The 12398-nt window shown below is 33.9% G+C and overlaps 1 protein-coding gene across 13 annotated transcripts in view; it reads right to left on the reverse strand.

The window, feature by feature from the left end:
- The window catches only part of LOC110450702 (adenylate kinase 9-like), a 34406-nt gene that overhangs the window by 11407 nt on the left and 10601 nt on the right, over positions 1–12398 (reverse strand). For 3 of the 13 annotated variants that reach the window (XM_021498346.1, XM_021498342.1, XM_021498343.1), the window contains 12 exons: positions 10619–10672; positions 7716–7775; positions 5644–5766; positions 4987–5281; positions 4417–4644; positions 4135–4298; positions 3271–3384; positions 2782–2814; positions 1755–1799; positions 1016–1068; positions 439–616; positions 48–172 (listed from right to left, as the gene is read on the reverse strand). In XM_021498346.1, the coding sequence (XP_021354021.1) occupies positions 48–172; positions 439–616; positions 1016–1068; positions 1755–1799; positions 2782–2814; positions 3271–3384; positions 4135–4298; positions 4417–4644; positions 4987–5281; positions 5644–5766; positions 7716–7775; positions 10619–10672 (1472 nt within the window). The remainder of the gene's footprint in view (positions 1–47; positions 173–438; positions 617–1015; positions 1069–1754; positions 1800–2781; positions 2815–3270; positions 3385–4134; positions 4299–4416; positions 4645–4986; positions 5282–5643; positions 5767–7715; positions 7776–10618; positions 10673–12398) is intronic. The other 10 variants (XM_021498351.1, XM_021498348.1, XM_021498349.1 and 7 more) reach the window with 6 other exon arrangements.

Raw genomic sequence — 12398 nt, forward strand, 5'->3', positions numbered from 1 at the left:
TGGCCAAAGATTTACTGTAATATAAATCCAGAGTTGTGTGCCCTTACCTCCTCAGCTGCCTCTTCTTCTTCCTCCTCTGCAGCAGCCTGCAGTGCAGCCTCATTCTCCAGGTCTTCCTCCTCCTCATCCACATCCATACCGGAGTATTCCCAGCCGTGGTACTGGTAAATCTCTGTAACAGAGACACACACAAGTTCTTATAACCATGACTGCAACTGTTTTTGCAATATATTTACTCAAAACAAAGCATTGTAGATGATACTTCTACCCTTGGAGTTGGAAGCGATCAGCAATGCTAACTGTTTTGTGCGACTTCTGGTAGATGACATCAAATATTTTAGTTATAGTAATAGTAACAGTCTTAGAAAGATTTAAATACAAGGTATCACCTTGCACAAAAGAAGACTTTTATCAACAGGATTTGATCGTATGACTTACTTTCCATACTGGACACTGTTTCGGACAGCAATTCCTCGACAGGTCTACTCTCCAGGTCCAGGGAGATGGGGTCTATACTGCTCGAGCCAGAAATGGTGTTAAGTACATTAGGGAACTCTCTATCAAAGTCCTTCCTCTTCTCCTTATAGTCCTCCATCTCTGGTCCCTCTGGTACACGCTTCAAACATTACAGGACAAATTACTTCAAGAATCTGTACAATTACGGTATAACTTAATTAAATTTATATAATGGAATAAAAATATTACTAATTAGAGAAACACATTAACCCTTACTCTAATGAAACAATTTGCATTACTGGGTAAAAGAGATCAAAATCGGCAACTAATTGTATCTACAATCGGTGAATTTCCACATACCAAGGTACACATAAGAACTATATGTTATACTCCACAGAGACCAAAATGGCTTTCATGCGGAAGATAAATTAATAGAAGGTGAATTTCTGTTTTTCCATAATGATTATTACAATACTTTGCCTCACTTACTAAATTGATGAGTCATTCTTTAAGTAACATATACTATATGAGTCTTAAAAACATAATATCTAACACTCACCTCATCATCCCCTTCAATTCTTACTCCGGTCTCTTTAACATTGCTGGGTTCTTCTGCAACACAAGCAACATCAATTACATTAATTTTCCAATAGCACTGCATGAAGACATTTAAAATTGAAATTTCAACAGCAACAAAATCAGAAAACAAGTTTTCTTTTAAGCATGAGTCAGTATTCTGGTTCTGAACACTTTAAAATTAACAGTTTTGTAGTGTTAGTGTAGAAGGAGATTTACTACAAGAACTTTTTAAAACATTTTTAACATGTTAAAACGTATGTCCCTAGAAGACGATTTCACTGAACGTTCCCCTATGATTTGATGTTAAAGGTCATACTGACCTATTTATGGTATTACTGTGCTTATCTTTTGGGAGAAATAATGCAGATGCTTGTTGAGATTCATCCAAATTTCTAAACTTAGGTTTAACATTATGGCCCAGACAAAATGCTTTACTTCACTCAACAGAACCATCCAGTAACAGCATTTGCATTTTCTTTAGATATTGATAAATAGAGGATATTCTCAATTATTTTTATGAATACCAGTTTTATTACACAACTGGGCGTTAAAAAAAATCATAAAAACTAACAAATATTCTAAACGCTAAATGTAACAACAATCCCCATAGGTTGTTAGTTTTCACTCTAAATCCTGCTCTCTGATTGATCAGTTCAGTTTGAAAAGAATAAAAAGTGTTATTTGTCACAGCCGAAAAAAAAATCAACTTTTAGATTTACCTGATTCAGCCTTTGTTTCAGTTTCTGCTTTCTCGTCTTCTTCGTCTGTAAAAAATAAACAAAAACATTTATTTTTTTATCAAAATTACTCATTAACAACTTTCCTAAACTCAATATTTTATGGTTTTATTTGTATTACAATGTATATGCATTACTTGGTAAATGCAATACAGGTTTTTGACTTTGATGGTATATCTCTGAATAAACTGCAAGCAAATGAACAACAGAGGGATTTGATTGTTTTTCATTTAAAAAAAAAATATCAGTGTTGAATAAATCATTTTGAAAGCAAAGATTTTCGATGTTTAAATGTTTTTTATAAAAGCACATGTCATTATGTTTTAATCTGTAAACAAGGGCAACTTATAATTAAGTGAACTTTGATAAAAAAAAAATAGATTCCTTATTCCAATTCCCAAATTTTTCCAGTTAGTATTTTCAATATACATAGTTGAGCAAAAATTGAATATAAACCTGTACAGAACAGCATCAAATATATAACAAAACATAACTTTGTTAGAATATAAATAATTAGAATATTGTACACATGTACAATACTTTTTTGGGAAATGCTTTAAAAACAGGCATCACCTTGACAATCTAATTGATGTCACATTGAGCCAATTTAGCGAATTGTTCAGAAAACTTTATCTCAAAGCAACTTTAATCAAGTCAACTGATATACCAGGTATGTATTCCTGACTTTTTGTTATTTCATCATGTCACAATCGAAGAAAGACTGTCAACAGGTTTTCAGACTGATACAACAACATGTTAAGTAGGAGTACTGGAGGTATGAACGTTGTAATGTAGGAAGCATGCACTACACAGCGACACAACAGTACGGCACGAACATAACAAATAACTATATATATATATATATATATATATAAGCAAACAAAAGGCATGCAATATAGATGTTTCCCATTGATAACTCAATATAACAGTGTTATAACTGTACATATATTTCCCAGCCAAACAGAATATATTTATAACAATATAAACCAATTTAACTGTCATAACAAACCTTCAGAGGAATCTATGTACTTTTTTCTCTTGCCTATTACAAAATTGAAAAAACAAAAAACAAATCTAAATATTTTCTATTTTTTTTTTTTTTTATAAGTGAATCTAGTCTACACAATTATCAAAATATTAAAGGCCTGTATGCTGAGGTCAAGAAAACATGTGGCTGAGCTTTTAGTTTAAGGTTTAAATACAAAGAAATCATAAGTTTGCATGATTTTGTGTGACTAAGAGTCATTGTACTGTGCATAGGTATTGGCTGGGTAATCATCAGTAAAGAATGGACATACTAAGAGACAAATAAGGCTCGGTAATTAAGAAGGTATAAAACCTGCAGCACACTTCTACATAGTTCATGGTGTATGTGAATTGTACATTCATGATGTAGAAAACACTTTTTTTTATGATTTGATATGATATGCAGATGCAGCAAAAACCCTTGCGGTGATATCAGCACACACTCTGCCCAAGTGATAAAAGGCAATGATACCTTTTGTGTCTGTGTCTCCGTTTTCTTCTTTCTCACCTTCCTCCGCTGCTTCCTCAGTGGTTTCTGCACCTTCTGCCTGTTCGTCAGGGGCAGTGCCTCCTTCAGCGGGTGGTCCTGGTGAAGTGTGAAACATGCATGCACCAATGACAGATAGTGATGAAGAAAGCAGTGACGTGACGTGAAGTGACACCACAAATTGATAACGACATTGATGTGCATTCACCTGTTTCTAGTATTTTCTGTCTTTGTGAATTGCAGAGTTATCTTCTCTTGTGAGCAGGTATTGATTGTTACGTCGTTGGTTTGTGTGAGAAAATTACGTTGTTTTCTCAAAAAATTGATGACGCTACTCTCACAAAGAAATGACGTAACAATCAATACCTGCTCACAAGAGCAGATAACTCTGCAATATGAAAAGACGGAATTGGTATATATAAATACTAACAATTCAGACTATAACCATAACACTCAATAAATCTGCCAGATATGTGCATCCTCAAATAAAACACTGGGGAGGGAACCTGTTGTTTTTAAGAAAAGTAAGTCTTTCATCTCATTGAATTCTGTGCTATTTGTGACGACAAAATTGTTTCTGCATGAATTTAAAATTGTTTTAAGACAGCAAAATTTATGAGACTCAAAGGCTTTAGGGGAACATATACCAGGGTATTTTGAAATAGTGTTGGTATGAAAGTTTGTCTTACTTCAGCTGTATCTCCCAAGCTATACATAGATATCTAACTACTATTCACAGACACAGATGCATGCAATACATTCATTCCAATATCCATAAGGCATAACAACAGTGACCAATGAAAATAGAGCATGCATATAGTGGACAGCCAATGATAGTGTGTTACTTACCATCTGTACCCTCGCCACTCTCTCCTGCAGCCTCCCCTTCAGCTCCCTCTCCTCCTGGGGCTCCTTCTTCCCCTTCCCCAGCCTCTAACTTCCTCAGCCTCTCCTCTTCAGCAGCTTTCCTCTCTGCCTCCTCTTTTGCTCGCTTCTCCTCCTCAAGTTTTTTCCTGCAGGAGATGAAATGTTTTAGCAACAGTCCATACAAATAATTGAAAACTTATTTACACTTTAATCTGATATTTTAATAGATGTTTTGCTGTTATGGAATATTTTATTATGACCTACTTCCTTTCCTCCTCAGCCTCCCTCTTTTTGCGCTCATCCTCAAACTTCCTGTTTTTAATCTTTTGGTCAATATCCTCCTTGTTGAGGGTGTAATATCGCCTCAGGAGGAAGTCACCTCCATCCGAATCCTTCATCACAATAATGTCATCGGGCATGAGGTTCTTCTCAATACAGATTGTCCACTGGTCGCGATTCTGAGGGAAGTTGTCTAGGATGTATCCGCCATTACTGTTAGGAAAACAAAAGATTTTTCAGAATAACAAAAGTTTGGGTAATGCTAATAGTTTTTCTTGTCTGTGGTAATGCAAGCAAGGTCTGTGGCTACTGGACATGTTTACACTATACAATAATTTTACTTGTAAGATTTTAAATTGAAAGATAAATATTAACAATCGATTTGAATAATCAATATAAACAGAGTCCATAAAATACACAGCTATAAATGAAAGCTGTCACATATGCTAAAATGTTGAGCATGCAATAGCGTTACACAACTGGAAAAAGTTACAAGTCTATCAATCTAATTTTACTGCGTGAATAAATCCCACTGTTGATAAACAGCCCACTTACGTAGGTCCCACAGGCTTCATCTCCCTCATGTTCTGCTCCGAGGCTTTGATGGCACTCTCCATCACCTCGATGTACACCTCCGGTGGTAGGACTACAGGCTGTTTCTCCAGGTCCTTCACTGCAGCCTCCACCAGGGCAATGACATCAGGGTGAGTGGCATCCACCTCAGGCATGACGGGGGGTGGGGCCGTTTGTGGGGGTGGGGTAGGTTCAGTTGTGTCCCCCTCTGTGATGGGGATATCTGTCGAGGTCTCTCCGGTCGTCTCCTCACCCTCCTTGGGCTCACCCTCACCACCTGGATATCAAAGACATAGAACTTGTATAGGCCTTCTTTACTTATGAAGGAACACAAGCATTGAGGAGTGAAAGCTGATTAACCTTATCTAGAAATCTGACAGCTCTCGAGCTGTAATGAAATCTTTGAAGCATCCAGTTACTGCAGGTTTTTCATGGAATACAGGAGAATTTTGTTAATTCAGGCCTTGTGGTCTGAGCAATATTTTTCCTGATAAGTGAAGACTGATATAATAGAGTTTTGCTTTGTAATTTTCTTCTTTCATTCAAAGTTTTTCAAAAATTCTCTCAACTATTTATAACATGTTTGAAGACAAGTATTAAGACACATGAACATCTTGGGATTGGCAATTATCTACTTACCCTCTTCTTTCTTCTCTCCTTCCTGCTCTGCTGAACTGTCTCCTTCCTTTGCCTCTTCTCCTTCTTTCTCTCCAGATTCATCCTCACCTTCTGTTTTTGTAATTTCCCCTTCTGTGGGAGATTCTGAAATGGGTCAAAACACAGTCAATCAGAAACAGTACTGTTTTATATTGTTACCAAAAAATAAACCATTGCAGTTATGCAACTTTTAAAATCTGTCATCAGAAACTGACAACCTAACAAACAAACAAACTCAATTCAAGATAAAATATTTTCCACATTTTCTCTGATCATATGAATAAAAAAGACAGTGAAAATTATTAACTACGTGTGGTAAGAAACAAGTCTTTTTTCCTTCACTTAAGCTTACAGGAATCAGTTTCCAAATGCTGGTATGTACAAAAATAACCCTGGAAAAAATATTAATAAGAACATTTCAGACATATCAATATTCATATTCAGTGTTCATATTAATTAGCCTTTACTGAAAACAAGAAAAAGTACATGAATACATTATTAATACATTATTAATAGATACGAATAATTACAAATATAAGTAGATCAATATTTCACTAAAACTATTAACAGCTCTATGTGTAACCTTCTACTTTTTTCTACAAATGATCATTTGAAATAAACCAACATTATTTTTAAATACTGATGATATCATCTACTTGTAGAATATTTAAAATATTTGGACATGTGTTAGTATAGCTAGTCTACAATACCTTGGGAGTAAAAATGTACTACTAAACTGACGCATATATATGTCTTAAGATACAAGTCTTAAAAAAACTTCAAGAAATTCTATATAAATAAAATTAAAAAAATCGCTATTTTTTTAAATACTGATTTTTTGTATATTTCTGGTGACATTTTTCAAATAGATACTTAAATTTCACATATTTAACAGACGTTAATCAGCTTTGATTAAAATTACTATATTATAAGGAATAAATATAAGTTAAAGTTTGTCAAAAAAAATTTCAATCACAACAGGCAAAGGAGCAATGGGTAGTTTTTGTAGTTTATTAGAAGTGTTGACCGGGTTTCACCCTTATAGTAGGTTTCTTCTTGGTCCTGAAGAGCCCACTGTAGGGGCTAAACCGGTTTCTTCTTGGTCCTGAAGAAGCCCACTATAGGGGCTAAACCGGTCGACACTTCAAATAAACTACAAGAACAAATTATTGCTCCTTCGCCTGTTGTGATTGTATCTATCTTCTGATGTACACATTTTTATTCAATCCCCTGCATACTTTCGGTTATCCAGACGAGGAGCAAAGGACCAAATTATTCCACCATTAAGAAAACCACGGCGTTGGCTCTACCCTTGCCTTAAGTTAAAGTTTGATAACCACTGAAAATATTGAAAATTAGCCTATCACTAAAAAGGACTAAGTTTAGAGTTAATCTAAATGGTACTCAGTTTATTCACTACAGGGAAGAATGGAAATGTGAGTCAGATGGTTCACTAGTTCTGTTAAGGAAATAAATTCATGTTTCTCAATAAAACAATTTGAGGACCATGTGGTAGATTAGCCTTTGGCTAAACATGTCATCCTCGTTAAATAAAGTTTATTATTTTTATAATTATTATTATTATCCACCGAGGGAAACTAACATGCAATGTAATTCAAAGGTACATTAAAGAACACTTTTTTACCAGGAACAATAATCAGGTTAACATTTAAAGAGGAAATAGGATGTGTTATTTGTTTTTTTCAAGATAATGAGACTGGATTATTGTTGTAATGCTGAAAAGTGAATTATCTATCCCTTATACATAGAAAAGGATTTAACTCATTCACCCCTGAAATTTCATAATGAACTATTCCAACCCTTGAATTGGAAGAGTTCAAATGTGTCTTCAGGGGTGACTGAATTAAAGTTATGTGTTTTTGAAACCTATTAATACCAGAATGTTAATACTAATTACGGTTGTAACAAATTCTTCATATTCAGTTTTTTTCAAATCTACGTTTTAATACAGTGTACATCTTTGTTAATAAGGAGGAGTTAAAGTTAAATGGGTATAACTACAGAACCGAGATATCAGGAGTTATCTCCCTTACCTTTCCGACCCACACTTTCATCCTCATCGTCACTATCCTTACTCTCATCCTTCTCCGTGTCTAGTAAAGTATTTGTTCATAACAGGTTACAATGACTGACTGTTTTATTATTCATGCAGATAAATAATATCTTATAGAAACATTTTTCTCAACCCCGATCTCTAATTAAATTGTTACTGTATGATGATGATTTAATTATTATTGATGATGCAGTGCGAACAGGAACATTCATACTTACACTAATTAACACAACAAAACAAAGTGTTGAGGTGACAGAAACACTTAATTATAAACACTTCATACCAGGGATATGTCTTCCCTTTTCACAATTTATAGCTGCATGAACAAAATTAGTGACGATTCCATACACAAGTGACTGTGTGATGGACAAATGATAAACATGTACAAATATATATAGTCTACAGTAAATGTAGGGAAATTTCTATCACTTCAAGCTATAATTATTGTTTTTTTTATGTAATTTTACCAATTTGAATTTCAATCTTCACAACAAACTGAAAACCAGGAACCAGTTATCTTGATAGTTAAAACCCTTCACCACTGTAGACCATAATGGACTCATCCAGATCATTGCATGGTAGAGTCTACTAAAGTTACATAGGGGTGAAAGGGTTAATGGCATTATAAACAGTATTTATTTAGACATGCTTGGTGAACGAAGATGATCAAATAATAGAAAAGGGTTTGACGAATCAATGAATGGCTGTCTGTCAATATGAAACTGGCATAACAATGCTTTTAATGATAACTAATGCATCTGGATAACTGGTCCAGACCTGCAGGTAATGTTATTATTTTTTTCAAAGATTTTTCATTGAAAATTTCAACACTTTCTTAATTTCTCCACATTTACTGTAACCAAGCATTAATTATCACTGAATTAATTTAACCCTTTCACCACTGTAGACCATACTAGACTCATCCATATCAATACATGGGAGAGTCTACTAAAGTTACTTAGGGGTGAAAGGGTTAAGGTGTAAATACCATACATGTATCGTAACGATATTGAGGAAGTGTCATTACACAATATGTAAATGTAAACAGTGAACAATCATTCTTTACAGCAGCATTCTGTAAGAAACAACATCTCTCTACCTTTACAGAATGATCCAGACAGAGGTCTTGGTAGAAATGGAAAACAAGTCCAAGTTAATACACATACATAGGCAATTAATAACAATGACATGTTAGGTGCAGCCACACTCTGTCCAGCAGAAGGTGGGTATTATAAGGGGTTCAGTAATATACATCAAATGAGTCAAAAAGTTAATTAGGGAAAATATATGGATATGTGTAAAATACATGTATAGCTACAGTCTTCAATACCTAGACAGACAAAATGTGATGTACATGTGCTTAGATAAAAGTCTTTAGATAAAACTCAAAAAGTCCCTATTTTTCATTAGTTATATTTTTTGTATATTTTTGGTGATTTTTTTCAAATAATCTTTATTATATTGAACAGAAGATAATCAGGTTTCATTACAGGTGGTTGTAATAATACTGTACCGAATAATTATAACTTTAAAAAAAATAATAAAAAAAATATAAACTTTATTTATTTTACAACAATTATGAAACAAGTTAATATTTCAACTTATATTAATCACTCTTGTGGGAGAAAACCAGAGTACCCGGAGAAAAACCATGTGACCCCATACCTTTTCATGTCCGATCAGGGATTTAAACCCCGGCCGCCTTGGTGAAAGGCAAGTGTGCTATCCACTGCACCACCCGACCACCCAACTATAAACCAATTATAACTTAAATGTTTATAACCACTAAAAAACACTGAAAATTAGCTGGTCACTAGAAATACTAAGTTTACATACAGTTAATGTATATGATAATCAGGTTAAGCAATCTATACCAAATGAATGAAGATTTTAAGCAAACAGGGACTCTGAAAAATGGTGGCACTATAAAGAGACAGCAATTAAAAGAAGGGGATTTTATGATGAAGTTATAATGTGTAGAGGCTTAAATATATCATTTAATGAAAATGAAACTGTTTTTGTTTTATTTTGACCAGATAAACCAGATAAGGTTGTATTGACTAGTTTGACTATAATTATATACATTTACTATTAACACGGCGGTGGTGTTGAAGAAATTGGATAAAACCCTGTGAATTATATTAGATGGGCTCACAACTTATTTGATGATATCCTATGAAATTAGTACTTGAAATGGATTTGTTTTGCATAATTATTAATTCAATGTTTTACTTATTTTGGATCACTGATCATGAGAAGTGGCTACACAAACTACCACTTTCGTGTACCAAACATTTCATTGGGTGAAAAAATGATTTGTCGGTGGATTACACATTTATTTTTTACAAATTCTAGTTAATGACCAATAATTAGGAGTAGCAAATGGCATGCACTACTAAAATATGTAACTAATTGAATTTTAATAGATTGAATGAATGGTATGAAATTCAGGTGGATGAGAAGTTGTTATGTCAATCAGTGGTCACATTAATATGCACGGGACCTGACTATTTGAAAAATTGAGCCTTCTTTTTTGTTACAAAACCAAATTATTTACTCAAAATTAGGACCCGCTTTTGAAAAGACTAGCGTATGATACCACTATAGAATATGTATTATAACCAGATTTCAAAAGAAAAATTGAAAGAGCAAGAAAAAAGATAGCTGAAACAGATTTATGATAGTGTGAATGATAGGGAAGAATAAACTGCTTTGCTATAAAATACCAATAGGGTATATTATTTAAGCAGAAAAGGATAAAATCACACTCCAAAACTAAGGGTTGTGGTGCTATTACATAATATAAGTGGAGCATCATTAGCATATATAACAATGAGGTGTTTCAAATAGCAAAACTGTGATTGGCTAGCGGGAGTCTAATACCTTCTTGATCCTCCCCATCCTCTGGTTCCTCTGTTTCCTCATCAGCACCTGCCTCTGATGTGTATGATAGGAAGTGTTAGTTTTGTCTGAGTACTTAACCATTAGCACACTTAATGTTGGTACAATAATTAACCTAGACCCAAGGTCATCACTAATCTAGGTCAAGTGTACAATAATTAACCTAGACCCAAGGTCATCACTACTCTAGGTCAAGTGTACACTAATTAACCTTGCCCCAAGGTCATCATTACTCTATGTCATGTGTATAATAATTAACCTAGACCCAAGGTCATCACTCATCTAGGTCAAGTGTACAATAATTAACCTTGAGCCAAGGTCATCACTACTCTAGGGCAAGTGTATAATAATTAACCAAGACCAAAGGTCATCAATAATCTAGGTCGAGTGTACAATAATTAACCTTGACCCAAGGTCATCATTACTCTAGGTCAAGTGTATAATAATTAACCTAGACCAAAGGTCATCAATAATCTAGGTCAAGTGTACAATAATTAACCTTGACCCAAGGTCATCACTACTCTAGGTCAAGTGTACAATAATTAACCTAGACCCATCAAGGTCATTACTAATCTAGGTCAAGTGTACAACAATTAACCTTGACCCAAGGTCATCACTAACCTAGGTCAAGTGTACAACAATTAACCTTGACCCAAGGTCATCACTAACCTAGGTCAAGTGTACAACAATTAACCTTGACCCAAGGTCATCACTACTCTTAATCAAATGAACAGTCTCACTGGTTGGATTTTAATCATACTTCCACCAATTATAATTATAGTAGGTCTCGAGTATCAATGATATCTGATATAACTAAGCAATACATTTTTCGGTGAGATTGGCTTAAATGCTTCTTTCAGTATGCTACATCAAACCACACAGACTTATTTATGACGACGCATATAATGTTTATGTAAAATGTTGTTACATCTGTGTAGTATCTCCTTGATAACATTTTCTGAAATAAAAGTTTCTATAAATACCAATACCCATACACTACAATGCATACCAGAAATGTTAAACTAATTCACACAACCATATATACATTAATTTTACATTAATCCATTCTCCATTCCTACCCAAGCTGGTATCTACTACAAAATATAGATGGTTTTATTTGTTTTATACACAATAAAATGACAGTTAGGTCTGAAATACTGAAACTCTAATAAAGCAAATTGTGAGCAAAACAAACCAATTTACTTTGACCTCATCAAAAAAATTAATTACTGTGACCCCAATACAACTTATTGCTAAACAAATTACTTTGACCCCAATACAACTTATTGCTATACAAGTTACTGTGACCCCAATACAACTTATTGCTAAACAAATTACTGTGACCCAAACAAAACTTATTGCTAAACAAATTACTGTGACCCCAATAAAACTTATTGCTAAACAAATTACTGTGACCTCGTGCCAATACAACTTATTGCTATACAAATTACTGTGACCCCAATAAAACTTATTGCTTTTACCTCACTAAAACGATTAAGTTTAACCCCTGCCAAAAAAAATTTTTACTTTGACCTCAACAAAATATCAATTATACCTAGTTGTTGTACCTAATTACGTATTTTATGAATCATACTGAAACACCTACTCTAAAAGGTTGCTATAAATTACCAATCACTACATATCACTTCTACACACAAACAGAATAGATCTAACCATTGATAAAAATTAGGCAACTTTTAAAACATAAGATTAAGCAATCACAACAAATTCTATTTGATCTGCTTTCAGAGTATATTAAGGC

This window comes from Mizuhopecten yessoensis, unplaced genomic scaffold (assembly GCF_002113885.1).
Source record: "Mizuhopecten yessoensis strain PY_sf001 unplaced genomic scaffold, ASM211388v2 scaffold5459, whole genome shotgun sequence".
Classification (NCBI taxonomy): Eukaryota; Metazoa; Mollusca; class Bivalvia; order Pectinida; family Pectinidae; genus Mizuhopecten; species Mizuhopecten yessoensis.